This window comes from Notamacropus eugenii, chromosome 1 (assembly GCF_028372415.1).
Source record: "Notamacropus eugenii isolate mMacEug1 chromosome 1, mMacEug1.pri_v2, whole genome shotgun sequence".
NCBI classification, from domain to species: domain Eukaryota; kingdom Metazoa; phylum Chordata; class Mammalia; order Diprotodontia; family Macropodidae; genus Notamacropus; species Notamacropus eugenii.
The window spans coordinates 696,105,062-696,132,315 of record NC_092872.1 but is presented as its reverse complement, the minus strand read 5'-3'; the positions used below and the strand labels follow the sequence as shown (position 1 = coordinate 696,132,315).

At 44.2% G+C, this 27,254-nt stretch overlaps 1 protein-coding gene across 2 annotated transcripts; it reads right to left on the bottom strand.

Moving 5' to 3' along the window:
- Positions 1-165: 165 nt before the first annotated feature.
- On the bottom strand, positions 166-27,180 carry TSNAXIP1 (translin associated factor X interacting protein 1). Of its 2 annotated transcripts, XM_072636099.1 has the most exons (16): positions 26,565-27,180; positions 17,729-17,828; positions 17,104-17,210; positions 16,369-16,495; positions 14,340-14,433; positions 8,316-8,512; positions 7,696-7,831; positions 6,756-6,925; positions 6,016-6,175; positions 5,075-5,205; positions 4,695-4,820; positions 4,144-4,305; positions 2,878-2,987; positions 2,033-2,159; positions 1,483-1,589; positions 166-554 (listed from the first exon to the last, which is right to left on the bottom strand). In XM_072636099.1, exons 1-16 carry the CDS (start codon positions 26,615-26,617, stop codon positions 335-337), a joined length of 2,127 nt encoding a protein of 708 aa, XP_072492200.1. In that variant the 5' UTR covers positions 26,618-27,180; the 3' UTR covers positions 166-334. The 2 variants fall into 2 exon arrangements, with proteins under 2 accessions (XP_072492200.1, XP_072492201.1); XM_072636100.1 differs by lacking the exons at positions 8,316-8,512; positions 14,340-14,433; positions 16,369-16,495; ... (1 more) ...; positions 17,729-17,828; positions 26,565-27,180 and having other exon boundaries at positions 7,666-7,798.
- Between the last annotated feature and the right edge of the window lie 74 nt (positions 27,181-27,254).

Here is a 27,254-nt window from a genome sequence, read left to right as displayed (position 1 = left end):
TAGGTCATGGCCCATATTAAGAAGGTGCTTGAGCCAAGATTCAGACCTAGCTCTTTAGACTCTTCTTGCCACTTCCCACGTTGGAATCTCAGTTTTCCTTTCAGCCACCCTTATTTCTTTGTCCTTTCCTTCCCAAGCATGTCATAGATAGTCATGGAACACAAATTCTTACAAATGATATATTTGTTTGCAAAATTAAGGAATCTTTGCTTCTGTAACGGGGATGGAAGGAGGGAAGGGAAACAAGGCTGTGGCTTGGAGTGGCTTTTGACCCTCTGCCCTTGCTTCCATGGACAAAATGTAGGATTTTTACTTTGATTGGTTGGGAGAGGTTCTAGGAACCTGGCTCAAGCTCCCGAGGGCCCATGCGCTTGATGGCTGCATTCTGTAAGCGGGCTAGCAGAACTTCTTCTTCCTGGACACAATCTGGCTCCAATTCTGCTATCGGGGTCTGGAAGGCCTGGCTCACGTAGCTGTCCAGGGTTTGCTCATCCAGAGAGGGGTCAATGGACATCAGGGCCTGGCGCAGCTGTTCTGGGGTTATCTCAGCGACCCTAGCGCCAGATAAACTGACCTCAGCAGTGCTTACTTCTTCCCAGCCGTCACCAAATACTGCCCCATCAGATGGTCACTGGGAGGGAGCATATGGCATCTCCTTCCCCCAAGGAGAGGAGAGCTGTCCCAGGGGGCCCAGAGAACATCCACTCTAAAGGGGCCCTGAGTCAGGTCCTGTGGGGCACACTCGGGTATGAGTTCAGTTTACAGCCTTCAAGGAGCCTGGTTTGTCCATTGAAGGTAAGAGCAAGCACTGGACTTGAAATCAGAATTCAATAGGAAACATTTGTCAACTAGCCTGGGCAGAGCACTGGGCAAAGATCAAAAGGGTGACAAGGGTGTTTTCCTTAGGGAGCTGACATTTTGTTAATCATAGCTACTACAGATGTAGTGCCTTCAACAGAGTTCCTCACAACTGCCCTGGGAGGCAGGTGCTATTAGCCTCATTTTTACAGAGGAGGAAACTAAGGCTGAACAAAGTTTGATGCTTGCCCAGGCTCACACAACTAGTAAGTGTGTTAGGCAGGATACGAATTTGAGTGTTGTGACTGAGTCCAGAACAGTATTTCTGATGCCACCTAGTCAAATAAAAGATTGGGAGGGTTGGTGGAGGGTGATTGACCAAGGGAGAAATCTGAACCAGGTACCAGAGGAAAATTTAAGGCAGTGGAGAGCACAGGATTTTGGTCCTGTTTCTGACTCCAGTGCTGTGACCAGAGGCAAGTCACTTCTCTGAACCTTAGTTTCCTCATCTATAAATGGAGGTTCCATTTGTATTAACCACATTACAGGGATGTTGAGAGAAGAACACTTTGTAAACCCTTAAGCGCTCTATAAATGTGAACTGTTAGGTTGCTTTTCTGGATGAGGAGAAGCACAGGTGGAGCAGAGAGGTGATGATTTGGGAAATAACAGGGGAACACTCACTTGTTAGGACCAAGTTCCGTCTCCAGTTCCAGCAGATAGGCCTGCTTCTCATTCTGAGCCTGGTCCCACAGTTTATGAATGAAAGGCCCTGACGCACCCAATTCATCCTGGGAGAGGTCACAGACTGGAGTTAGGGCTCTGCAACACTTCTGGGTCTGGCTCTTTGCCAGCCACTACAGAGAATGCCCTAAACTGGAAGAAATCACTCATTCCACTTTTGGAAGAAGGAATCCTATCTATATAGGAGGCCCAGGACGAGGGAGATTGGAATGAAGATTGATCTCTCTCTTTCCTTCAGGCTTGGAGGAGGGCTCCTATGAACAAAAAGTCCTTCCTCAATGCTTAACCAAGCTTTGCCTTCTCCCAGCCCCAGCCCATCCATCTTGCTGCTGGAGTTCAGTTTGCAAGATCAGCCCAGACACCCCAGTGACAATATTTCAAACCTGGTGGCATGGGGCTGGGCTTCCTGGGGAGGGCATCCCTGGCTGCAATGATCTCCCTTGAAGGATGGGACATGGGGCAAAGACAAAGGGCCTGCTGGTGGTGTTACCTCAGTAAACAAAAGTCGGTAGTGAATGACATCTTGGGGGATGCCCTCTAACTGGACCTTTGCCAACTCCAGCAACTCCTGAATCTGTTCATCTGTCTTGAGAGGGAAGGCGTTCTTGAGCACTGTGCTGTATAGTGAGAGAAGATACCAGGCAGTGGGAGAGGAACCAACCTAACGGCTAGTTTTGATGCAACAAACAGTAAGCAGCTGCTGATTATATGCACAGAGATCCTGGCTTAGGTGTTGGTGTTACAAAGTGGAAGGTAGCCCTGCTAGCTTAAGGAGCCCAGCATGACCAGGTCTCTCTTCCCCTTGGCCATAGTTTTGGATGAAGGGTGGTGGGAGGTGTATGATAAACAATGGCAGATGGAGTGGGACTGTCCATGGTGCTGGTGTGGTAGTGATTGGCCAGATGGCCTCTTACTGATTTGTCATGGATTTTTTTTTTTTCAGTTATTTTGGTAAGCCTAGGGGTAAGCATCATTTTGGAAGCTTAGACTTTCAGACCTCTCCTCCCCTCATTCAATATGAGACTGTGCAGAATCCCCAGAGGATCCTGAGAGCAGATAGAGCACTCACAAACATGTGGCTTGCCTCAGTGCTTCCTCTTCCTATAGGGCCCTCAAGCTCCAGTGGAAGATCAGTCCAACAAATCAACCAGTATCATCAGGGGGCTCAGTGTTAGTTATTGGGGCCACTGAGACAAAAGAAGGATCCCTGTCTTCCATGAGTTTGTCTTATGGGGCTACTGTTCCTAAATTCCAATCCTGAGTGCTCAGGGGCAGGGAGGAGGATTTGGGGGGGGGGGCAGGGCAAGAGGTTGCCAGGGCCCTGGCCTTTCCAACCTGAACTGTTCTAAGGTGAGGTTTCCCTCGTTTTGGATATCACTGTTGTTCAACTCCTTCAGCAGATAGGACACGAGTTCTCTCTGGCCAACGTACACGTTTTCTTCTACCTGGGAAGAAAAACCTGGTCTGTGGCTCCAGGGGTTGGTGTCATTCATTCCACTGCTGGCCTATAGGAGCCCACCCAGGTTTTATGGGAAAAGCTAGATCCGAGAGGGGCAACAGAGCTCTTTCTCAGGGGCCTCCCAAGGCAAAGGAGGTAGGAGAGAAAAAAAGGTGATGGTGCTGACTGCCCAGGTATGACTTAGCCCTATTCCTCATCTGTGGGTGGGGATAGAAATTTCATGGAGGGATTTCTATAGAGGGCATTTCAGAGCCCATAGGTCAGATCTGGAAGGTGTCCTTAGAAGTCATCTAGGCCAGACTGCATCTTTTATAGTTGAGAAAACTGAGGGGAAGTTACTCAGCCTCTGAGAAAGGGCTCTGGTTTGTATCCAGTGCTATGCCCACTGTGCCAAGTCATATTTTGAGGATAACAGAAACCTAGTTTGAGACAAAGCTCCGCTTCAGAGTGAAACTGCTGGACTGGCCATGTTGTCTGAATGCAAAACGTATGCTTGCCAAAAAGTGTTTACATGGCTAGAAGTGATACAAGGACACTCTCAAGGTCTCTCTTAAGAACTCTGGAACTGATTGTGTGACATGGGAGACACTGGCACAGGACTGCTCAGCATGGTGTGCCCACATCAGAAGGTGCTATGCTCTATGAGCAAAGTAGAATTGAAACAGCTCGAAGGAAATGTATGATATGCAAAGTTAGAGCATCCAACCCAAATGTTCACACAGACTACGCTGGCCTGTGGTAGAGCATTCCGAGTTGATACTGGTCTGATCAGCCACAGTTAGATACACCGTAACTTGCCTCTAGCATAGTGAGGTCATTTTTGGTCCTCTGAGAAGGAAGGACAATGTCCTAACCTAACCTAAGCTGAGTCTGGACATTAGCCTAGCATCAGCAATGGCTTTTGTCCACAGCTCATTAGTGTCAAGATTAGGATGGGAACTCAGGCCTCCCTTTTGACTCCTTCACCTCAGTGCCTTTTGTATTCACATTATGGCGGCTTTAGAGAATCTAAGATTCCTTCCAGGTCTGAAATTGGTTCACTGACCTTATACTCTTTTCCCTCTTCTGCTTGTTCCATTTCAGGCAAATGGATACTCCTTTGGCAGCCCTTCTTTTTCTAGGTTGTAAGGGGTTAAGCTTACCTTTCCTGTGAGGACATCATGGAACTGCTTCATGACCTCACTGGAGTGAAAGAGTTTGACATTTTCAAAAATTGTGTAAGACCAGTCCATGGCAGAGGCATCCCCAAACCGTTTTTTCAGGTAGTTGAGGAAAAACTGGGCCAAAGTGGATGTCTTCTCTTTCTGCAAGGAAATGAAGGGGTGAGGTTGCAGGTCAAGTGGTCAGGAAACTTGTGAGATCTACCAAGCCTGCTTTATCATCTGCCTTGGGAGAACTATTTAGCCCATTGGGCCCCTTAAGAATTCTATTCTGCTGAGGCCATAGGGCTTTCATCCTAGATGAATTCCTTATAGCATTTTCCAAAAATGCCCATGTCTATCCTGTCCCTTGCCACCAGGAGCCTCACAGAGCTTGTAAAGACCAGTTCCCTTTATTTCCCCATTTTCTGGGCTAGAAGAGTGAGGGCCTTTTTTACCCTCCCTTTTCTGTCTGATTTTGCTGAAGTATTTGCACCATCCACCCACTCTCCTCCCACTGTTGTCCTCTTGCCAGCCACAATCAGCCCAAGGACCTGGTCTTCAGCCATCCGCTCTTTCCAGACATCTTTGATAATGTCCACCACTTCCTTTTTGCTTAGCTTTTTGTTTCGGACAAACCCTCCAGACCGAAGGAACTCTGGAATGTCTTCAGTGGAGCCCTGGAAAAGGGGATATGTTCTTACCACCCATAGAGTTCTAAGCCAATGTGCTTTCATTAATTCAAGTATTTTACTAAGCACCTACTGTGTGCTGACGTGCAGAGCTTGGGCCAGTTTTGACTAGGATTTGAAAGCCCTCCCTAAGCCACAAAGTATATACAGTACTTTCCTAGAGACAAAATTGGGAGTTGCCCCTCAAAGAGCTTGGAGAGCAGAGGATACATGTGCTGGCCAATCCCAGGGAAAGGTCCTACCAGGCCTTGGAAGGTCTCCCTTTCTTGGAGAAGTCCTGAACCAATCTCTTCTAGCAGCACATCAACAAGCTGGTCGCTGCTTTTCCCTTCAGACAAAAATTGCCAGCGTTCTTGTCCCCCAGATATCACATCTGTGAGAGGAAAAGCAAGGGAAGAAGTTGGAGGCTGATGAACCTAGGCACCAAGTAGATGATGAGAGAGGGCTCCTAGAATCAGAATTCTAGGAGGTCACCTGGTCTAGCCATAACCAAGCAACAATTCCTTCCACAGTATCCCTAACAAGCAATCTTTCAGTGTCTGCTTGAAGACTTTCAGTTATGGGAAAACCCACTACCTTCTAAGGGAACACACTCAACCTTTGGATCATTAGGAAATTTTTTATATGGAATGTTGCTTATTTACAATTTTCACCTATCCAACTGCTCCTAAGTCTAAGCTCTAGGGCCAAACAACCTAAGTTTAATATTTCTTCTCCCTGACAACCCTTCAATACTGGGAATATTATTGTACCCCATCCCTTGCCTCCAAGTCTTAGCTTTTCCAGGCTAAACACACTTTGGGCCCTTTACAAATCTTTGTATAGCACTCTTCCCCTGTCATGCTGGTTATCTTGTTCTGAATGGGCTATAGCTTACCCTAAAATATGGCACCTTGAACAGTGTGCCAGCTGTGGCTGATCAGGGTCCTGGACTCTGAAGATCCTCCCCCCCTCATTTTTTATATCATGTTTTTGTTATTGTAGCCCAAGACTTGATCACTGCCATGACCCACTGATGACTCATTGAGTTTCTAAGTGCCCAGGCTGTTCTACTCTGGAGGGTCTTCCTCCCCAATCCACTCAACCCTACACCAGAGGGGCAAGAGCTAATGCTGCAGCTTGGTCTTTGTTTTAGAGTGGGTTCTTAGCCCCAGCTCTGCCCCTCTTCCCACCCTCTGGCTACCTTCACACTTGGACCAGTTGGGCCTGGGAGTGGATGTCCGTTGTATCTCTTGTAGTTCATTGTAGAATTCATCCCTATCCCTTACAATTGTCATGTGAACCTGTAGCAGTGTGTCATACTCCTTTCGTATCTCTTCAAAGTCAGTTTTTAAGCTCTCCACCTGGAAGACAGGTCCAGTTCAGATCAAACACTGGAGGCCCCTATGGAAGTACCGTGTGGTGGTATTGTGGAAAGAGAACTGCTTTTTGAGTCAGAGGACCTCTGGTTGAGTTCCTGCTTAGCTCCTTGGAACCTCTGTTTCCTTGGGTAATAATAGTAATAAACAGCAATTACATAGCACTTTAGGGTTTACAAAATGCTTTATAAATATCTCATTTTATCTTCACAACAACACTGGGAGGTAGGTACTGTTATCCCCATTTTACAGAAAAGGGAAATGAAGCAGAGGTTAAATGACTTGTCCATGGTTACACAGCTGGTGAGTGTCTGAATCTGGGTTTGAACTTGCGTCTTTCTTACTGCAGGCCCACTCCTTTTACATACTGCACCACCTAGCTATCGCTGACCTCATTTTCATAATCTATCAAATGGGGTATCAGCCTAGATCATAGTTAAGATTCACTGTAGCTCTCAATCACATAATGAATTCCCCCTTTCAACATTGGACTATGAGGGAAGAATTCTCTCCCTAGTCAATCTCCTTACTATATCCAGCTTTACGGTGGGGAAAATAGCCTCACCATTTCAAATAACTCCTTGTTTCTTTTCTCCTCCATTTCAAAGTCCCTCCTGGGGACAACATCACCAAAATTTGCCTTCATTGTGTTCAGTTCCTTCTGAGTTTTGGTGAGGTCTTGACGAGCCATCTTCAAAGCCAGGGTTAACTTTACAGGGTCTTCTCCCCACACATCTTGAAAGATAATCACCCAGTTAGTACCCCTGGCTTATTTCTCTCCAGGTTCCAGCAAAAAAACCCCAAACAAACACCTAAAGCCCTTTCTTTCCTCTTGATGCAGCCTTCTGAGGTTGCTCTAACCACTAAGTGGTTCAATTTAACTGAGTGCCTAACTTTGTGCAAGGCTTTGTGCTAGAGTTTGGAGGGTGAATACAAAGGGAGATGATAAACTGAACCTCAAACCTACCCAATGGTAGGGGGGAGAAGCTACCACAAATAACTATAATGCAGATTAAAATCTGAATAGTGCATAAGAAAGGGACAAGGATGGAAACATCACTTTGGATTGGTCAGTGAGGGAAACATTAGAGATCATCTCACCCAATTTCCTTATTTTACAGATAAAGAGTTTGAGTCTAGGAGACCTTACGTGATTTGCCCAGGATCACACAGGTAGAGACAAAGTCAGGATTGGAACGTAGGTGGGCTTCAATCTGTTGATTTTTCTTTTATGCTACACTGCCTCAGGCAAAACCTGAGATGGTCCCAATAGCCCTTGCTACAACTTCTTCTGTGTCCATCTTATGAAAGATTTCCAAGTTCAGATCTGAGATTCACTACCAGTCTCTCCGACTCTAGAGATCACCCACATTCCTCAGTACCTACTAGAGAGAAAACCCTGTAGAACAACACCCCACACCCATATCTCCTTTTGTTTCTGACTATACCCAAAACGGAAACTCCAGAGAAGATACCTTTGGAGGCTGAACAGCTGCTTTATCTACCTGGAGATTGGGCAAGGGACATGTCTTCCCGCTGATATCGAAGCTCATTAAGATCAGCAATGAGGATCCTTCTGGCATCTCGTTCATTAAGGAAATGAAGATATTCCTCTGCCAAGTTTTTCCGGAGCTTGCTCACCTGGAGGACAGGCAAGCTCAGCTTGGACCGTACTTAGGGGCAGCCACAACTTTTCTGACCTTACCAGGACCAGATGAGAGGCTAACAGGGCATGTTCTGTTAATGTAATGATGCTCGTGCTTACCATACGTGTACAACTGGAAGAACAAGACACATATGACCTTTGTGGGGACTTAGTTGAATTGATTTAGTTAGGACTGAGGAAGAGGAGAAAGGGGAAATATAATTGTTTCTAAGACTCAGAAGAGAAAGGTATTCACAGGGACAAAGTTGGAGCTCTGAGGGAATACACATTTTTCTCATCTTGACCCATGGACTGGACTATCAGCTAGTAAGGAGGTTTCAGTACATGCTTTCAGGTAGAGCTAGACACTGTGCCAGCTAGATGTTTCCTAAGCAACAGGCTCCTCTTAGGACCCTGCCCCATCCCCACATCCCCCATCAGCCAGGAAAAAACTGATTTGGCAGACTTCATCAGACCCACTTGAGTTTGCAGAGAGATCTTTTCTTCGTTCTTTTTGTCAATGAGCTTTAATAGGTTAATTTTCTCTTTCTTCAACATTTTGATTTCATATCTCTCCTCTGCCCTGATAGCCAAGATTTTTTCATTGCAGTCTTCAGACACATTGACCAGCATGGCTTTCAGTGGCTCCAGAGACCGAATCTTCTCCCTAAAGTGAGCTGATCAAAGCCAGAGAACATGAGAGGAGTCCTTCAGTCAGTTGACTAGGGGGTGTGGGGGATGTGGGGCAGCTCTCCAGGTCCTCCCTGAACAAGGGGTCTTTGTAAAAAACATTTCAAGGAGGGCTGGACTGGTTGGTGGTATTCTAGGAAACAGGTGTTTAAAAGATTATGGGATTAGAATGTAGCCCAACCTCATTTTATAGATTAGGAAGCAGATCCACAGAAATCCAGATCCAGTAACTTGTCTAAGGTCACACAGTTACTTAATGACTGAACCTGAGTTGTCTCTTAATCCAGTGCTTCTTTCATGATACCACTTGGTTTACTTGACTACAGTCTAGACACTCTCATATCTGAAGGCTTCAGGGTTGAGACAGAAACCTGTCCAGACAAATCCAGAGCAATACCCCTGAGATTTTATCTAGGCTAGGACTGGGTATAAAAAAAAGAAAAAAAGCTTAGGGCTACAAAAGGCCATAAAACTGCATATCCTTTGTCCCAGCAATAGCACAACTAGGTCTGTATCCCAAAGAGATCAAAGGAAAACTATGTGTACAAAAATATAGAACTTTTTTGTGGTGGCAAGGAATTGGAAATTGAGGGGATAGTTGAACAAGTTATGGCAGATGGTTGTGATGGAATACTATTGTGCTATAAGAAAGGAGCAAAATGCTTTCAGAAAAACTTGAAAAGATTTATGTGAACTGATGCAAAGTGAAGTGAGCGCAACCAGGACATCAATTGTGAATGACTTAGCTTTTTAAAAAAATTTTTTTTATGACTTAGCAATATGGTGATCACTTTTTAAAATCAATTCTGAAGGACTCCATGATGAAAAATGCTATCTACCTCCAGAGAACTGATAGAGTCTGGATGCAGATTAAAGGGTTTTTAAAAAACTTTCTTCATTTTTCTTTTTTTTTTTTTGGTCTGCCTTTTTTTTCACAACTAGACTAATATGGATATATTTTTTGCATGACTGCACATGTATAATCTATATCAAATTGCTTACCTTCTCAATGAGTGGGGAGGAGAGGAAGGGAAAGAATTTGGAACTCAAAATTTAAAAAAACTAACGTTAAAATGTTTTTACATGTAATTGGGAAAACAATATTTGAAATAAAAGCAGCAACAGCAGTTTAGGACTGGCTGACAGACTTTATTTAAATATAGGGTTTTCCCCAAAGTCTCAGTAAAGCTTAAAACTACACTAAGACTTTTGAGAAACTCTGTATAATACAGGTACTGATTTTTTTGTGAACATACCAAAACGAAGGTCTAAACAAATACTGACCATTAAAAATAGTTCCCTTAGGATTCGTATATTTATTTCAATGACATTACCACTGCTCTGGATTTGGATCTCTTGGGGAATGGCCTCCAGAGCTTTTAGCACAATTTTTAAAAAAATATATTCAATGGTAGAAAATTCTTGACCTTTGAAAGTAGAGTCAATTTTCTGAAATAGTTAAAATTATTTGGAGTGATGTGTGGCAAATAAAGTGGTGAAATTCAGGCTGGAGAATATATGTTGAGAAAGAGACAGAGGAAGATATAGAGAGAATGAAAGGAAAGAGGAGAATAGGAAGGAGAGAATGGGAAATAGAAAGAGAGAATGATAGGGAGAGGAGAAGGGAGACATGAGTGGCTAGAACACTAGAATGAGATTTGGAAGGTACTATAAAGTTCATCTCGCCTGCCTCTCAACAGTTTGAATAATCCCAGTGATGAACAGCTAATGGACAAAACAGGTCGTTCTATTTTTAGACAAATCTAATGGCTAGGAAGGTCTTATACTGAGCCAAAAAGTAGACACATTTTGTTTATTTACTGTTTCTGGAGGCTGTTCCTAAAGAGGAGCCCAGATATCAAATCATAAGATCTACCGCTGGAAGGGGCCTTAAAGGTAATTTAATTTAAATCCATAATTTAACAGATTAGGAAACTGAGGCTCTGAAATGTAGACATGATTTGTCCAAGGCCACACAGGTAATAAGGAGCAGAGCTGGGTTTATTAAGCCAGGTCCTCTGACTCCAAATCCAACACTCTCTCCGCTTCATTCTTCAGGGTGTTTTAAGCAATGAAGGCATTATGGACTAAATGTCTAGTTTCTCAAGGTGGTTATTTGGAAAAAGACAACGCTCATTTGGATGTATGAAGAGCTGACTATTTAAAATGGAGCACATAACCTCAAGCTGTGGTTCTTAGAACAAACATGAGAACATTCCCTATCTACTAGGGCTGAAAGAATGACATTGGCATAGATGGTATCCAAGGGTCTCTCCAGGTTTAGGTTCTTTGACTATTGTCTAGCTAAAGAATGGAGTCCTGAGATGAACAAGAAGACTTCAGAGAGGCCTGGAAGGACTTATATGACCTGATGCTGAGTGAAAGGAGCAGAACCAGGAGAACTTTATGCACAGCAACAACCACAGTGTGTGAGAGTTTTTTCTGGTAGACTTAGATTTTTGTAATAACACAAGAACTTCTGAAAAAAAAAAAAAATCCCAATGGTGGACCTCAAGGCAAAAAGCCTTCCACACTCAGAGAGAGAAATATGGAAGTCACTCACATAATGTAGCAGATCATGTTTGTGTATGTGTATCTGTTTGTGTATCATGTTCTGATTTGTTATACGGATTCTTTCATTTATCTTAGTCTGACTACACAGCATGATGATAGTGAAAATATACTCAATAGGAAAGTTTATGTAGAATCTATACAGAATTGTATGCAGTCGTGGGGAGGGAGGGAGGTAGTGGGGGGTGGGTGGGGAGGGATAAAATCGCAATTGTATGGCAGTGATTGTTAAACATTAAAAAAAATAAAAAAATTAAAAAAAAAAAAAAAACAAAAAAAAAAAAAAAAAAAAAAAAAAGAATGGAGTCCTGAACAGGGCCCCAAAGATAAAGGGACCCTTCCTCAGAGACTGTGACACCTGCCCTCCCTGCTCCCCTCCCCCTCGCCAATCAGAAGGCTGACTTGTACAGGTCTCTCTCAGACCACCTGACTCACCTGGGGCAGACTGCCCCTCCCTCTTCCTACCTAGCCTCCCAGCCTGTCTTTTTCTGGATGCTTCCAAACCCCTTGCTCTTACTCCCCACTTGGTGTAACTGAGCCTCCCCTCTACAGCCAAGTACCTAGTGCTCCTTTTGCAGTGACTAGAAATAGAATACCAACCAGTTGTGACTGAGAACTGCCTCCTTTCTTAAAAACCCCATGATTATCTCACTGAGGTGTATGTGTGTGTGGGGCTCTTGTGAACCTCCTATTTCCTGCCAGCTCTTTTGCCCCTCTCTATCATACCCCCATACTGGGTACTTTCTTCATCCACCTCTACTCTCCCTCTTCTCCTTTTAGCTTTCTTTCAGGGTGTTGTCTTCCCCTATGAGACTGGAAGCCCTCCACGTGCAGGATTATCTTGTTTTTTTGTATTTGTATGCCCAGTGCCTAGCACATAGTAGGTGCTTAATAAATATTTACTAACTGACAGATTAAAGATGATTGTCGCCCTAGCATCCAATGCATCCCTTCCTCCCACTGCCTTGAGACCATTCTGCCTGATGGCTCAGCAAACCACCCCGGCTGGATTCTGCCCTTGTTGCCCATTCCCCATGTTCTGGCTCCCCCAGGTTTTATTTTAGGTCTTGAGTCTCCCCTTGTGTGAATTCAAGTGCCCAATAATAAATCACCTACTGCTTTAGGCATTCATTATTAGTCAGATTCTTTTGTGAAAAAACTCACAAACTGCTGACAAAGACAGGTGGAAGACCCCTTGTTCAGCTCAGTTTAACCCAGTCTGTACAGTGGAGGGAGGAAAATCTGGGAGTCCCAGGAATCCAAGTGGGTGTCAGTGTTGGGCAGTGGGGCAAGTCCTGGGTTGAGTCAGAAAACTCAATCCTATTACTGCTCTGGATGTCCTACTAGCTAAGTCACAGGATCTCCTGGAGACTCTGTCCATCTGCAAAATGAGGAAAGATGTCAGGTAAGGTGATCTTTAGAGTCCCTTCTAATTCTCAGAAACCACTAGGCTTTCCTCAACCCCAATGACTAACTCCTTGAATGACAATTTGTTGTCTCCTCTCTTGTGAAATGTTAAAGTTCCTCTCTGTTCTAAAAAGAAAACCCTATCTTGTTTTCCATGGGAAAAGTGATATAAGGAACTGGGGGGTGGGGAGTGGGGGAAAAGTTCTATGTGAATAGCAGGGTTATTAGACAATATCCTAAAAGATGTGACCTTTCTTTTCCACTCTAGAGTTCTTATTCTTGTGATAAGCAGCAGTCCAGAAGTATAGTGAGAGACAACCTGATTACAGGGAAAGGCACAGGATTTATGGGTCAGAAAACCAAATCTTCGCTCAGAAATTTAGTAGCTGTGTGGTCATAAGCAAGTCATTCAATCTCACTAAGACTCATCTATCTATAAGACTCATCGATTCAATTTCTTCATCTATGAAACAGAGATAGGAAATATTTGCATTACCTACATGGCAGGGTGCTTGGGAGAAGAATTCTTTGTGAACCTTAAGGCATGATAGAATTGTTATGTAATGGTTCTCAACATACACTCTTCATAGCAGGTAGTCTAACTCTCCTCATTTTTAAAGTGAGGAAACTGGGCCTCAGAAATGTTACGTGTCCTTGCTGAAAGTCCCAGTAGCCGAGCTTGGGTTGGAGCTCAGATTTCTCCTTTCAGTCCAGGGTTTTCCCCATGACACCCTTGTTTCCTAAGCTGCACACTCCCCAGAAAAGGAGCTACATGAGAAAAATTCAATGCTAGCTATTTTTCCTTTCTAAAATGTTTTTAGTTATATATGAAATTTGCTAAATATTGCAGGGGAACCTATCTGCTTCAATTTTTTAGTACAAAGAGGTTAAATTTTCTATTTTCTTCCAAAACTTTTTTATGCTTTCCATCCTCCCTCTCTTTATCACAGGGACATTCCTGAGGAGGATTGGTGAGTTCTGTCAATATGTTTCAAGCCCTGAAGTGTTATATGGTCAGATTAGCGTGAAGGGCTCTGCCATAGGAAGGAGAATGCCTCTCATTCTATTATACTATGACACTGACTTCCATGGGCTTGACTACAGAGGCAAGGGCTAGGGATTGGTGAAGAAATACTCTCCATATACAGGACAGTACCTTCTCTGCAGTTTATAGTCTTAAAGCAGGGTTTTTTAAACCTTGTTTTTCTTCTGGTCATGAACACCCTCCCCATAATAATGTTTTAAAATGCATAAAATAAAATACACAGTACTACCAAGGAAACCAATTATATTAATTATAATATAGGTATCAAAATATAAAAATAAATTAAAAACAAAACAAGTCCAGGTTAATCCCAGGTTAAGAATCCCTGTCCTCCTGAGTTCCTTAGAATACTGAGAGATTAAGTGATAACCCTGTAGGGTTACAGGGGCAATATGCGTTACAGGCAGGACTTGAACCCAGGTCTTCTTGGTTCTGACAACAGCTCTATTGTCTTTCTGTGAGGCAGAGAATAAAAACCAACTCCCTCCCTTAAAGGTATTGGGAAAATGAATTTGTGAACCATTCTGAAGTGATGAGGTGCCCTGGGTAGTTACAATAACCTGGCGCTACCCTGTGCACCTCACTGTAGAGGGAGGTGTCAGACTGACTGTTGAGCAGATTTTTGGAAATTTGGTTGTTAGGACTTCTCTAGTACCTGCAAAGGACCTTCCAAGAATTATAGAACCAGAATTCAGAGGGACTCAGTCAATTTGCCACTGGAGGCAGCACCCATTCATATACACACACTCACACATGCTGGCTGGAGGGACCAGTGGCACCCGAGGTCTTACCTAGTGTAACTTCATATGCATTCTTTATGGAAGACAAGAGGGGCTTGTAGGTTTTGAAGTCCTCTATAAAGAATTCAAAGATTTCCCTGTAAGGCTAGTGAAAAAAGGAGAGAAACAAACCATGGAGGGAAAGCTAAGGGAAGAAGACCTTCTGTCCTGTTTCTACCTCTTTGGAATGCCCTTCCTGGGCACATATAGTGGGTGAAGGAGATGACTTCTTCTATCTTCACTCCCAATCCTTGGGGCCATATTGGATAATGAGAGGATGACAAATGACTAGAAATCCCACAACAACCATGGCCAATGTTACTATTTTTGCCAAGTACAAGCAAAGATGGGCTCACTTTTGCATTTCTGCTCTCTAGAGGCCCTCACAGGAAGGGATGTGGGTTGGGGTTCAGAACCTTACTTTCTGATTCAATGACCCCCTAATGCTGCCCTTGCTTCTCTTGTCTTTCAATCTGTAGCACCCTCCTCCAACTCTCTGATGGGACGGGAGCAATACCCATATCTCAGCCTTCGAGGCCTCTTTTCAAGCTTCACCCTACACCTGAGGAGACCCGAGTTTGCTCCTGGCTCTCCCATCATTCTCAGGTTAGACTGTGGGCAAGGGCCTTGCCCTCTCTAGCCCTCTCTCAGTTTCAAAGGAGGAGGTTTGAACAGAGTGGTCTCTACCATTTCTTCTAACATCCTATGAGTCTCTAACTTCCTTTTGAATCAACTCTCTTCAAACATGGCATTTCCTTGACTCCGTAAGATGCACAGATAATGTCAGTGCCATAATCATATTTTTAAAGGTCTGTGCTGGGTATTTTCCCTATGCATATTTGTGATCTATGTCCATCTCTCATCTATCTTTGACTGTAAGATGCAGTATGTAGCTTAGCAGAAGACAGATGAATAACATTGTGACAAGGGCCCATAGAGGTTAGTACAAAGCCACTCCTGGAAACCTTAAGGGTGAGAAACACTGTCCTCTCAGCAAGGACTCAGAGAAACACAGAATTCTTGAATTCCAGGAGATATCAGAGTGGCCAAGAGTCCAAGTCCTTCATTTGACAGATCAGGAAACCGAGGCCCAGAGAGAGGAAGGAACTTTCTTCGGGTCACACAGCTAGCTACTGTCATCACCCCATGGCCTAAAAGTCAGCTGTCTTCTATGCCAAGACTCACAGGTGTATGCTCCTCTCAATGGGTCTGCTGCCTCTGAGGAGACCTCTCTTAAAAAGCTGGGCTCTAAGCAGTAAGTCTGAGGGATTTACTTTGGCACCATTTCTCACATCTACGCCCTTATCTCCACTCATATTGACACTGTCCCATTTATGATCTCTCCACTTCTTGTCTAGACTATCCCAACAGCCTCCTAATTGAACTTCTGGACTCCAGCCTGTCTCCCTCTGTAATCTGTTCTCCAGGCAGCTGCCAACAAGACATTCCTCAAGCAGAGACCTTCCCCTATCACTCCCCTGGTCTACAGAGGTTCAGTGGCTCCCAAACTCCTCCGTTTGGCATTTAAAGTCCTTCACAATCTGGCCTCAGCCTTCATGTCCCTCCATGCACTCTAAAATTCAGTCAAATGGGCCACCTTGGGGCTGGAACTCAGTCCTCCTTCTCCTTCCACCTTCAACCTGCCTCCTGGTCTTCCTCACATATGGAATGCACTCTCCTCCTCTTAGTGCCTTTTCTTCAAGTACAATCTCCCCATTGATCACTTACACACTTATCTAATTTAGAGCACAAGCTCTCTGAAGGTAGTGATTGCTTTTTGTTTTGTTTTCTTATCTCCTGCACCTAGCAGTACTCTTGGACTGCACCTTCCCAGCCAGTCATATGTAGACCTTTTCCTGGGGTCAAAATCTGACCTAAGGGTTTGACTCCAAGCTAACCCACGGCTGGCCTTATGCAGACAGGAGGGCCTGGCAGCTGTTCTCTCAGTGTCAGCTGCTGCTTCTCAACCCCAGGATTCTTCCCTGTGAGGGCTCCCTCCCATAGGGACCCCCTTCTCCAAGCCTGACTGGAGCAGCCGCACCTGGAGCTTGAGCTCCAGAGCGTTTTCTTTCGTCATATCCAGAAGAAGCAACTCTTTCCTCAGGTAATTCTCTAGTTGTTCCAGGTATCTGGGCTTTGAAATGGTGATTGAGGGCTTGTCTCTGGCCCTGTAGGAAACATTGGGAAAGAGGTTGGTTCTTCATTGCAGACAGAAGTCTAGATCGATTGGCTTTCTGAGAATGAATAATTCTTATCTGTGGGGCAGTTTTCTGTCCTCCCATCACTCCCTGACCCCCAGACCTTCTGGAGAGTCCATAGCTCAGAGGAAGCTGTGTTCATGTGCTGAGTATTTAGAAACAGTCCCTTGGATGAAGTGGCCACAAAGCTATTCCAGGCATCCAGTAGGAAGAGAGAGTAGAAAGACTTGGATCACCTTGGAAAAATCTGTCCTGCCACATGGACCCCCTGTTTTGAATAGTGATGGCTACATTTGCCCTTCTGGAGAGCTCCAGATACAGGAAGATTCAGAACTCACTCCAGGCTGTCTTAATTGAAAAGGAGGAACACACATATGTGTGTGCAGTGTATATGTGAATGTGTGCACGCACATGTGTGTACATGTGCCCATCAGCACGTGTGAGAGTTCATACGTGTGAACATCTGTGTGCACAAGGAGGTATGTGAATGTATACATGCATGCGCATGTGAACACATGTGCATACTGAGTATGAGTGCATGTGTGTGTGTGTGTGTGTGCTTACTTCCACATACTTACCCTGTTTTGTCGGTGGTGGAGCAGGGTTTTCGGTTTTGTAAGATAGCTTGTGCACTGGCATATGCAGGCCATGAGGAGAGACGGCCACCCACAGAAAAATGAAGTGGCTGAAAAACGGGTTCAAGAGAGAGCACTCACTTTGCTGAGCCCCCAGCCCAGTGCTCTTGACGTTTCCTGCCCTCCCACTTTCCCGTCACTGACTTGGCCTGTGTCTTGTGTCATGGTCGCACTGGACTGGGAGATCCTGTGAACAGGGATGGCCTTCTGCTTAGCCCAGTGCCTGGCACAGAGCACCACTTAATAAATGCTTGTTGGCCAATGGACCATGAGGAAGTTGCTGCATTCAGAGCCCTCGCTCTCACCCTGCCCAGGTTGTGCCATGTGGGGTACATTTAGGGTTAGTAGGGGCTGTGGGGACTGGATAAGAGAGATGCTGGGAGCTGCCTGCATAAAGCATGGGGGAACCCCCTCACTCTGCATTTATCTTGTATTGTTGGAGGGGCCTCATAGCTTTTATATGTCATCGTCCCATCAATGAAATGGAGGAAAGGAAGCGAGATGCTAGCTTGGGCCCCCTAGCCCATCAGCTACCTTGGAAGGATACTAATAGGAAATGCCCACTCACTGGTGTTTTGCGGTGCTGAAAGATCTTCCGTTTATGGAGATTCTTAACTTCTGAGAGAGGGTTGTATGTTGCACGTACCGTAGGCAGAGCAGGATGTTCTCTGAATGTGGGAAGGACAAGAACTTGTCACTGGACAGAGGCTACCCCAGGGCTTTTGTTGAGGAGAAACAGAGAACCATTTAACGGGATCCAGCCCTTTCCCTTCCTCCCCTCCAATGGAGACAATGAAGTGTTGGGGCACCTCAGTTTCTTGCCCTACTCTGTTGTCTCCTGGAAACCCTTTCCTTCTATTCACCAGCACTTCCTATGGCCGACCACAAGGAACACAGGACAACGTGCTCAGGTAGGCTTGCTTTGTCATTCATTTCCAAGTGTTTTCACCTCCAAATAAAAAGAGACCAAAAAAACACACCAATTGAGCACAATGGGAAGATGGGATAGTAGTGATGAGGTAGCTTCTGGTAGGCAGAAAGGAGGGAAGTGGATCTTTCCCGCATTTCCTCAATCCTCAGGCAGTCACTGGCCTTTAGGGTTAGGGTTAGAGCAGTGAAGGAAGGGTCATGGCATGAGAGATCTCAGAGCTGGATGGAACTTTAGAGGTTATCCTGTAGCAGAAAGAGCTTGGAGTCCCAGGATTTGTGTTTTGGTCCTGGGTCAGTTTCTCACTAGTCCTGATTAGGAGTGTTGGTCATCTCTTGGCATTAGGTAAGTGGCTAGAGTCTCTCAGAGCATGTCTGGCACACAGTAAGCACTTAATAAGTGTTTAGCGACAGAGGGGTAGCCAGGTGGCACAGTGGATAGACCACCAGCTCTGGAGTCAGGAGGACCTGAGTTCAAATGTGGCCTCAGAAACATAGTAGCTGTGTGACCTTGGCCAAGTCACTTAACCCGAATTGATTAATTGATTAAAAAAAATGTTTATTGACTGATAGGAGCAGAATATAGGACAAGTACTGGGGCCGCATGTGCAAAGGAGGGGAGCAGATTGATTATATTTGTGAAAGGAAAAGGAAAACATCCTGGCCTTGGGAGTTTGGAAGATCTAGGTTTGTGTCCTGGTTCTCTTCCTAAGTAGCTGTGGGACTGTGAGCACAGTCCCTTGACTTCTGTCTCCTCATCTGTAAAATGGGGATGATAATCCTTGTTCTGTCTACCTCACAGGGTTTGTAAGGAAAATGCTTTGTTAAAGTTGTTTTTGAAAATGAACTGTTAAAAAAAAAAAAAAAAAGAAAATGAACTGTTAATGTTGACAGTCACTAGAAATTTCCCTCATGCCTCACTAAGGTTCACTGAGGCTGGTGTGGAGCAGCCTGTCGGTAGTCTTGGAAAGGTACCAGATGTAGACTGTCATCCGTCCTTTCTGAGGACCAGCCTTGCCAAGTGTGCAGCAGCTCCTCACCCATGCAGCCTTTTCTTTCTTCAGAGACATTGGCAGAATAACAGAAAGTGCTAACAATTCCTCTCTGTTAAGATTCCCTCAGCTACCAGTAATTTTAATGTGAGTTCCCTGTTCAGGTGGCTGAGAGTGGATCTGGTCTGGAGGTGGAAGGGGCTTGGACACCATTTAGTGCAACCCTCTCATTTTAGAGGTAAGTAAACTGAGGTCAAAGGTAAGTAAACAGAAGTCAAAGGACTTATCTGAGGCCAGAGAAGGGCTAAACATCAGGGCATACCATGAACCCAAGCCTCTGACTTGACTTCGTCTAGGCACGCTCAGTTATTTTACTGGAGAAATCGCTTGGTTCATTTCAGTTTTGTCATACTTACTACAAGTGAAATTGGAAGACAAAATGAAGTTGCAGCTTAACAGAAGGAGGTTTTATAGGTTCTCATTGGAGAGCTAAATCAAGTCAGAGGGCCGGGTTGTATCCTACAGTCATTTCATGGGACACTTGGTTATCTGATACGGCAATGCTCATGATCAACATTTGCAAAACATATCACCAAGAAGTTGAGAGGCAGCATGGCTTGGAGGATAGAGAGTGGGCCTCAGATCTAGGAAGAGCTGGGTTCAAGCCTGAGCCAAGGCTATCCTGAACAAGTTGTTTAACCTCTCAGTGCTCTAATGATAATATTTCCATAGTGCCTATTTGCCAGGCACTTTACAAGTATTATCTCATTTGATCCTCACACCCTTGGGAGGTAGGTGCTATTATTATCAGGTTAAGTGACTGGCCCATGGTAGATTTGAACTCAGGTCATTCTGACTTCAGACCCCATGATCAATCTAGATATACTTTTGACATGTGATGACTTTGTTACAAAGGGGGCATGAGGTCCTTCAATGAAAAAAGAGACACAGGGGAGAATGGCAAAAGCTATTTTGGAAGATAGCTTGGGAGAAAACAAGGAGAAGGGCCAGAGATTTGTAGACAGCCTGAGGCCTAGCCTGATGAAGAGCCCAGTGTGTGGACTGCTAAGGGGACAGGAAGTCAAGATGGAGGAATACAGGCAGCAACCCAACTGAATTTTCCCAATATTGCCCCCAAAACAAATCTGAAATAATTCCTCAAATCAAATTTTGGGACAGCAGAGCCAACAAGGTCAGTGAGTCATTTTTCAAGCCTAAGGCAATGTAGGAGGTTGGAAAGAGAGATTTCTGACCCTGGAGTGGGAGCTAGCCTAGAGTTCAGCAGGAGCACGAAGTAGTGGCCTTGGAGGCAGCTGTTAAGGCAGCAAAAGCAGCAGCAGCCACTTTGGGAGCCCTCAGCCCAGACACAGTGAGGAGATGGTACAACTGATCAGAAAGAGATTATAGGACACCCTTTGCTGGTACTGGATGCAGCCAGTGCTGACTGGCAACTGTGCATATGCAGGTTTGCGTTGCAGTCCCAGGACAGAGAGGAGTGCTTGTGGTTGGTCATATGGGAGTGGGGTTTCTGGTTGCAATTCCAAGGCAGAGGGGGGGCTCTAGTGCTTGTGGCTGCAGAAGAGCAGGGGAACTGGTCACAGTTCCAGGGCCAGGAGGAGCATTAGCACTTGTGGCTGAAGGGAAACCAGGGGTCCTTCCTGGGTAAAGACCAGGACACAGACCAGGACAGCAGTGACCACTCCTTTCCCCAGACCACATCACCTTGGAAGTCCTAAAAACTTGCAGATCCCCAAAACTAGCTCTGAAAACAGTAGCATGAAAAAACCTGAAGCATGGCACACAGTGCTTCCCCATCCCCAGGTGAACAGAGCCCAACTTTAACATAGAGTTCAAAGTCAAGAAAAGAAGCTGGAAAAATGAGTAAACAACAAAAAAATAACTTGACCATCAAAATTTACTATGGTGAGAGAGAAGATTCAGATACAAACTCAGAAAAAAAAACCCAAACAAACATGAAAACAGCTACAAGCAAAGCCTCAAAGAAAAATACTAATTGGATCCAAGAATAATAAGAATTCCTGGAAGAGTAAAAGAAAGAGATGAGTGGTAGAGGATAAACTGGGAAAGGAAATAAGACTGATGCAAGAAAATTATAAAGAGAGAGAATTAGCAGCACGGTAAAAGAAGTGCAACAATTCAGTGAAGAAAATAACTACTTGAAAAAAGCAAAATAGACCAAATAGAAAAGGAGGTATAAAAATTCACTGAAGAAAATAGTTCCTTAAAAATTAGAATTGGAAGCTAATGATCTGTGAGACATCAAAAAACAAAACCAAACCAAAAGAATGAAAAAAATAGAAGAAAATGTGAACTATTGGAAAAATACTGACTTGGAAAATGGATTGAGAAAAGATAATTTAAGAATCATTGGATTGCCTGAAAGTCATGATCAAAAAAGGAGTCTAGATATCACATTTCAAATAAATTATGCAGGAAAACTACTCTGATATCTTAGATCCAGAGAGTAAAGTAGAAATTGAAAAATCCCACCAGTTACCTCCTGAAAAATATTTCCAAATGAAAAATTTCCAGGAATATTATGGCCAATTTCCAGAGCTCCCAGATCAAGGAGAAAATATTGCAAGTAGCCAAAAAAAATTCATATATCATGAAGCCACAGTCAGGATCACGCAAGACTTAGTGGTTATCAAGTTAAAGGATCAGAGGGCTTGAAGTATGATACTCTGAAAGGCAAAGGAGCTAAGATTAAAACCAAGAATCATCTACTCAGAAACACTGAGGATAATCCTTCAGAGGAAAAAATGGACATTTAATGAAATTGAAGATTTTTATGCACTTTTGATGGAAAGACCAAAGCTAAATAGAAAATCTGACATTCAAACACAGGACTCAAGAAAAGCATAACAAGGTAAATATGAAAGAGTGATCATAAGGGACTCAACAAAGTTAACTTGTTTACATTCCTATATGGGAAGATGATACATGGCACTCCTAAGAACTTTGTCATTATTAGGGCAGTTAGAAAGAGTCTACATAGACAGAGGGCACAACTGTGAATCAATTATATTGGAATGATTAAAAAAAATGAAGGAATGAAAGAGAGAGATGACCTGGGAAAATGTGAGAGAGGTAGAAGGGGAAAATCTTCTCACATAAAAGAGACTTGTAAGGAAGCACTTCTGTAGTGGAAGAGAAAATGGGGAGGTGGTAGATAATGCTTGGGCATGCAAAGGAGAACTTTTATGATGTAGGGGAAAACAGGGTGGGGGGAGTGGCAGCAACCCTTGAACCTCACTCTCATCAGAATGGTTCAAAGAGTAAATACTAAATACCCACTCAGTTGGGTATAGAAATCTATCTTACTCAATAAGGAAATAAGAGGGGAGGGGGACTAGAGATGTGGCGGGGGGATGAGAAAAGGGAGGGCAGGTTTAGGGAGGCAGAAGCAAAACAGATTTTTGAGAAAGAACAATATAAAAAAAAAGAAAGAGAAGGGCAGACAGAAGAAAATAGGATAGAGGGAAATATGTAGTAATCATAACTGGATGAGAATGGGATGAGCTCACCCATGAGATGGAAGCAGATAGCATAATGGATTAGAAAAAAGAACCTAATGATATATTTGAAATAGAAACACACACACAGAGTTAATATAAAAGGCTAGAGCAGAATCTATTATGCTTTAGTGGAAGTAAAAAAAAAGTCAGGGCTAGTAATCATGATTTCAGCAAAAGCAAAAATAGATCTAATTAAAAAAGATCAGGGAAAATATGTTTTGCTAAAAGGTACCATAAATAATGGAGTATAATTTTTTTACAGTAAATTGATCTGATAAAAACCCTGTGGAGCCAAATGACTTTCAGTGCTACTCTGACAGTTATCCCTCGAAGGCTAAGTTCATCAGTTTTCTCTAAGGGGCAGGTAGGACAGAGGCCATGTTTTCAGGGACCAGAGAAAGTATATGTCCTCTAGGTGGTGCTGTTCCCCTATATTCAGTGGTTCCCCAAATGCCAACAGGGTGCCAGCCCCACGGATGACTGTGGGTCAGTGTCTTAGGGTTGTCTTCATTAGAGCCAGGTTGTGTTGAAGCAATTCTGTTTCGTTTCTCCATCCCTCATTTCTTACCGCTCCCCTCCCCACCATGGAAAGAGTTTCTCTTAGGGTCCATTTCAAAATGGTTTAAAGAGAGTGTGGTCCCATTCTGGACTTGTTTTGCCTTAGGGCAGAAGGTACAGCTGTTCCCTTCCTATCAACATCTGGTAACCTCTTAAAGTGCTCAGAATCTCATTGAAAGAGGGGTACCGTCAGAATGGGTAATGATACTGCTCCTCAACATTTCACACCCTTCCAGAGGGATTCAAGGTTCCAAGCAAAACAAAGGGGAATTCAGTTGGTGCCAGTACAAATACCTGTGGCCAGATTTTTTTGATAAGAAAGTCCAAGGATCATGAGAGGTGGAGGATACGCTTTAAGATGAGGCCTTAGAAATCAATTCGTTCTAGGCTCTCATTTTTCGACTTGCCCAAGTTCAAACTAGTAGTATTAGAGTCAATATCTGAACCCAGATTATACTGGATTCTTTTCAATTGATCTAGTATTGATCTTCTTTGTACAAAGTGATTGGCATATTGTCTTCCCAATTAGATGGTGAGCTCCTTAATAAAAGAGCATTTCTATATCATCTACTATGTGCCAGGCACTTTACCAGTATTATTTCATTTCATCTTCATGATAACCCTGGGATGTAACCGCTATGAGTATCCCCATTTTACAGTTAAGGAAAACTGAGGCAAACAGAGGTTAAGTACTTGCCCAAGGTCACACAGCTAGTAAATATCTGAGGCCAGATTTGATATCAGGTTTTCTTAAGTTTTGGCACAGGGGAGTGAAGTGAGTATTGATTCACTCAACAGCCATTTATTAGGAATTTACTATACCCAAAGCATTTCATAATTTATGGGGCCTATGGGAAAAATCGTTTGTGAAGAAGCCCTGATTCAGGTCCTCATCTTCATCATCAACAACTTTCACCTTCCAATACCTCTTCAGGCAACAGCTACAAAAATACACCACCCCCTTTGCCAACAGCTGATATGAAAGACAATTGCATATTTTATTTTGCAGATGAGGAGCAATGACTTGAGGAGATCATACAGGTACCTGGGCTAGGATCTGAATGTAGGCTTTCTGACCACAGATCCCTTGCCTGTGTTTTACCTTACCAGTGCTGCCTTAATTCAATGAATGTAAGTATCCGTTCAGTGGACATCCTAATTGTCTTTGCATCTTTATTGGCATGAACTTCAAGAAAGGTATCATTGGATTTTAGAACTGGAAAGGCCCTTCAGATCATTTAGTCCATGCTCCTAATTTTACAGATGAGGAAGCTGAAACCTAGAGAAAGGAAATGATCTGCCCAAGGACACACAGATGTGTGCTGATGGAGACGAGGTTGGGACTGAGGAGGAAGTGTTATAGAATGTGAGCAGTAGTGGAAAGGACAGGAGAGTTAGAGTCAGAAAACCTTGCTCTGTTACTTGCCAGCTGTGTAATTGTGGGCAAGTCTCTTGACCATTCTAGGCTTTAATTTAATCCTTTGTAAAATGGAGAGTTTTCACTGTATTGATACCTAAGGTCCCCTTCAATTTTAAACCTGGTCATCCTAAGTGCTACAGAAACATGAGGTTTTTTAAAAAATCATTGGTGAATCTCTCTATCTAATAGGACTGTACTTTGCATTTAACCTGTATGATCTGGAGCACATGCTTCTTTTCTCCAGATCCCAGTTCTATCCTTGGTTCTCTCACTTGTGTAATTTGGAGCAAATAGCTTCCCTCTCTGGGTCTGTTTTATCCTCTGTAAAATGAGGGGTTGGACTAAATCTCCAAGGTATCTTCCAGCTCTAAATCTTATTAGATACACAGGATAGTAGAGTGGAAAGAATTAGAGCTGGAATCTGGTAATCTTGGATCCAAATCTGCCTCTGATACTTTACCAGCCCCTCTGTCCCCCAGGGCAAATCATTTCAGCTTCTAAAGTCCCAGTTTTGTTATCTAGAAATACGAGGAAGGATAATACTGGTAAGGATTATAAATACTTCACAGGGCTGTTGAGAGGAAGCCTTTTGTAAACCTTAAGACACCATGGAAATGAGAGTTATTCCAGGACTCCAAATTAATGGAGTGGCCTCTAGGTGTCAGTAATGGATAGGGTGTGTACTTAAGAGTTAAGGAAACAGAAGTTCAAATCTTGGCCTCCATCACTTTCTGTCTGTAATTCTGGCCAAGTTCGTTAACCAAGCTCAGTCTTAAGTCAAGTCAACAAGCATTTTTAAGTGCCCACTCTGTGTCAGGCACTATGCTTAGCACGGAATACAAGGAAAGGCAACACCACTCCCTGCTTTCAAGGAGGCAGCTAGGTGGCCCTGTGGATAGAGAGACTGGCCTCAAGACATGAAGACCTGAGTTCAAATGTGTCCTCACATACGGTGTGACCTTGCACAAGTTACTTAACCTCAAGTTTCCTCAACTGTAAAACTGGGATTGTAGTAGTAACTGGCACATAGTAGGTGTTACAGAAATGCCAGTTATTACTATTATATTTGGTGTTCCTCTCTGCTTTATTTTTTAGCGTTCATTTTAAAAAATTTTGCGTTTCAAATTCTCTCTCCCTCCTGTCCCTTTTCCCCATCCATTGAAAAGGCAAGCAATATATCAATTATACATGTGGAGTCATTCAAAACTAATTTCCATGTTAGCCATGTTGCAAAAAAAAAAAATGCAACAAAAGTAAATGAAAAATAAATAAAATAAAATGCTTCAATCTGCACCTAAGAGTTCACAGTTCTCTTTCTGGAGGTAGACAAATGCTAGCTATTATTAAGGAGCTCACAGTCTAATGTGGGAGACAACAGTGCCAACTACTTCGTATAAAGAAAATATATACTAGATATGTTGGAAACAGTCTCTAAGGCAAGGCACTAGAAATTAGGAAGCCCTGAAAAGCTTGCAGAAGGTGGGGACTCTGAAACTTGAAGGAAGCCAGGAAGTGGAGATGAGGAGGGATAGAACTCCGGGCATGGGACATATCCAGGGAAAATGCCAAGGGCAGGGGGACAAAAGAGCAGGGAGTCCAGTGTCAACGGCCAGCAGAGTTGGAGGATGGAGGAGGAGAGGGAGGTCAGGTGTACTCAGACTTTAAAAGTCAAAAGCAGGATTTTATCATTTTTCTGGGTTTACAGACTCATTTTACTGAATCGGGACGCTTCCGTTCACTCATTTATAAAATGGGAATGATCCTAGCAAAGCACTTTGGAAATCTTAAAGCTCCATGGAAATGCTAGCTATTACTAGGCGCAGTTATTCTCCTAATACACGTGGGCACCCTCACAGCGAGTGCCAGTCTCTCGCCCCCGGAGGTACCAGCTATGCCCCCCCCCCCCCCCCCCCTGCAGCTGAGGAGAAAGCGAGAAGCCCGGGGATCCAGCTTCTGCCCCAGCCATACCTCACTGTCGCTTGGGACAAGGTAGTATCGCCTTTAGGCCGAGGGAGAGCCATATCCCTTTCCTAGGGCAGCGACCGTTCGCCCGCAGCCTCAGCGCCTTACTCCAGGAGCCTCCGCCGGGATTTGTTTACAGTCCGTCGCTATGGAAACGCAGCCTCGCGAAGACCCCCGCGGACAGGGGTGGCTGCGATACTGCCTGAGTCGCGCGGCCCGTAGCTAGGTCAGGGTCCCTGCCCCCGACGAGGAGCAGCTCTGGCCCCTTGTATGGGAGGTCTGGGAAGGAGAGATTCACGTCCGCTTGGGGGAGACTTCCCTAGGATATTCACACAGGTGAGAAGTAATACTTAGAGATAAACAAGTTAACACGCTCCAAGGCAACAGAATTACGGTGGCTTCGGGGTGGGGGGCGGTGTCGAAGGCTGAGAGGCCAAAGCCGCTTTCCTTTAGGGAATTGTAGTTTTTACCGTCCGAAAGTCTCCCCTTGACAGGGTTCCAACTGAAGAGATACGGACTACCACCCCCGGTAAGCCTTGCGCGTCCACCCTCTCAAGCGAATTCGCCCCGCCCCTGAGACCGCTGGCACTGTGGGACTTGTAGTCATTCCGACGGGAAGACACGCATGCGAACACGGAAGTCAAACTCAGTTTCCCTACGGCCTCCGCGGGCGCGCAGCTTATTGGCTGGGAGCGG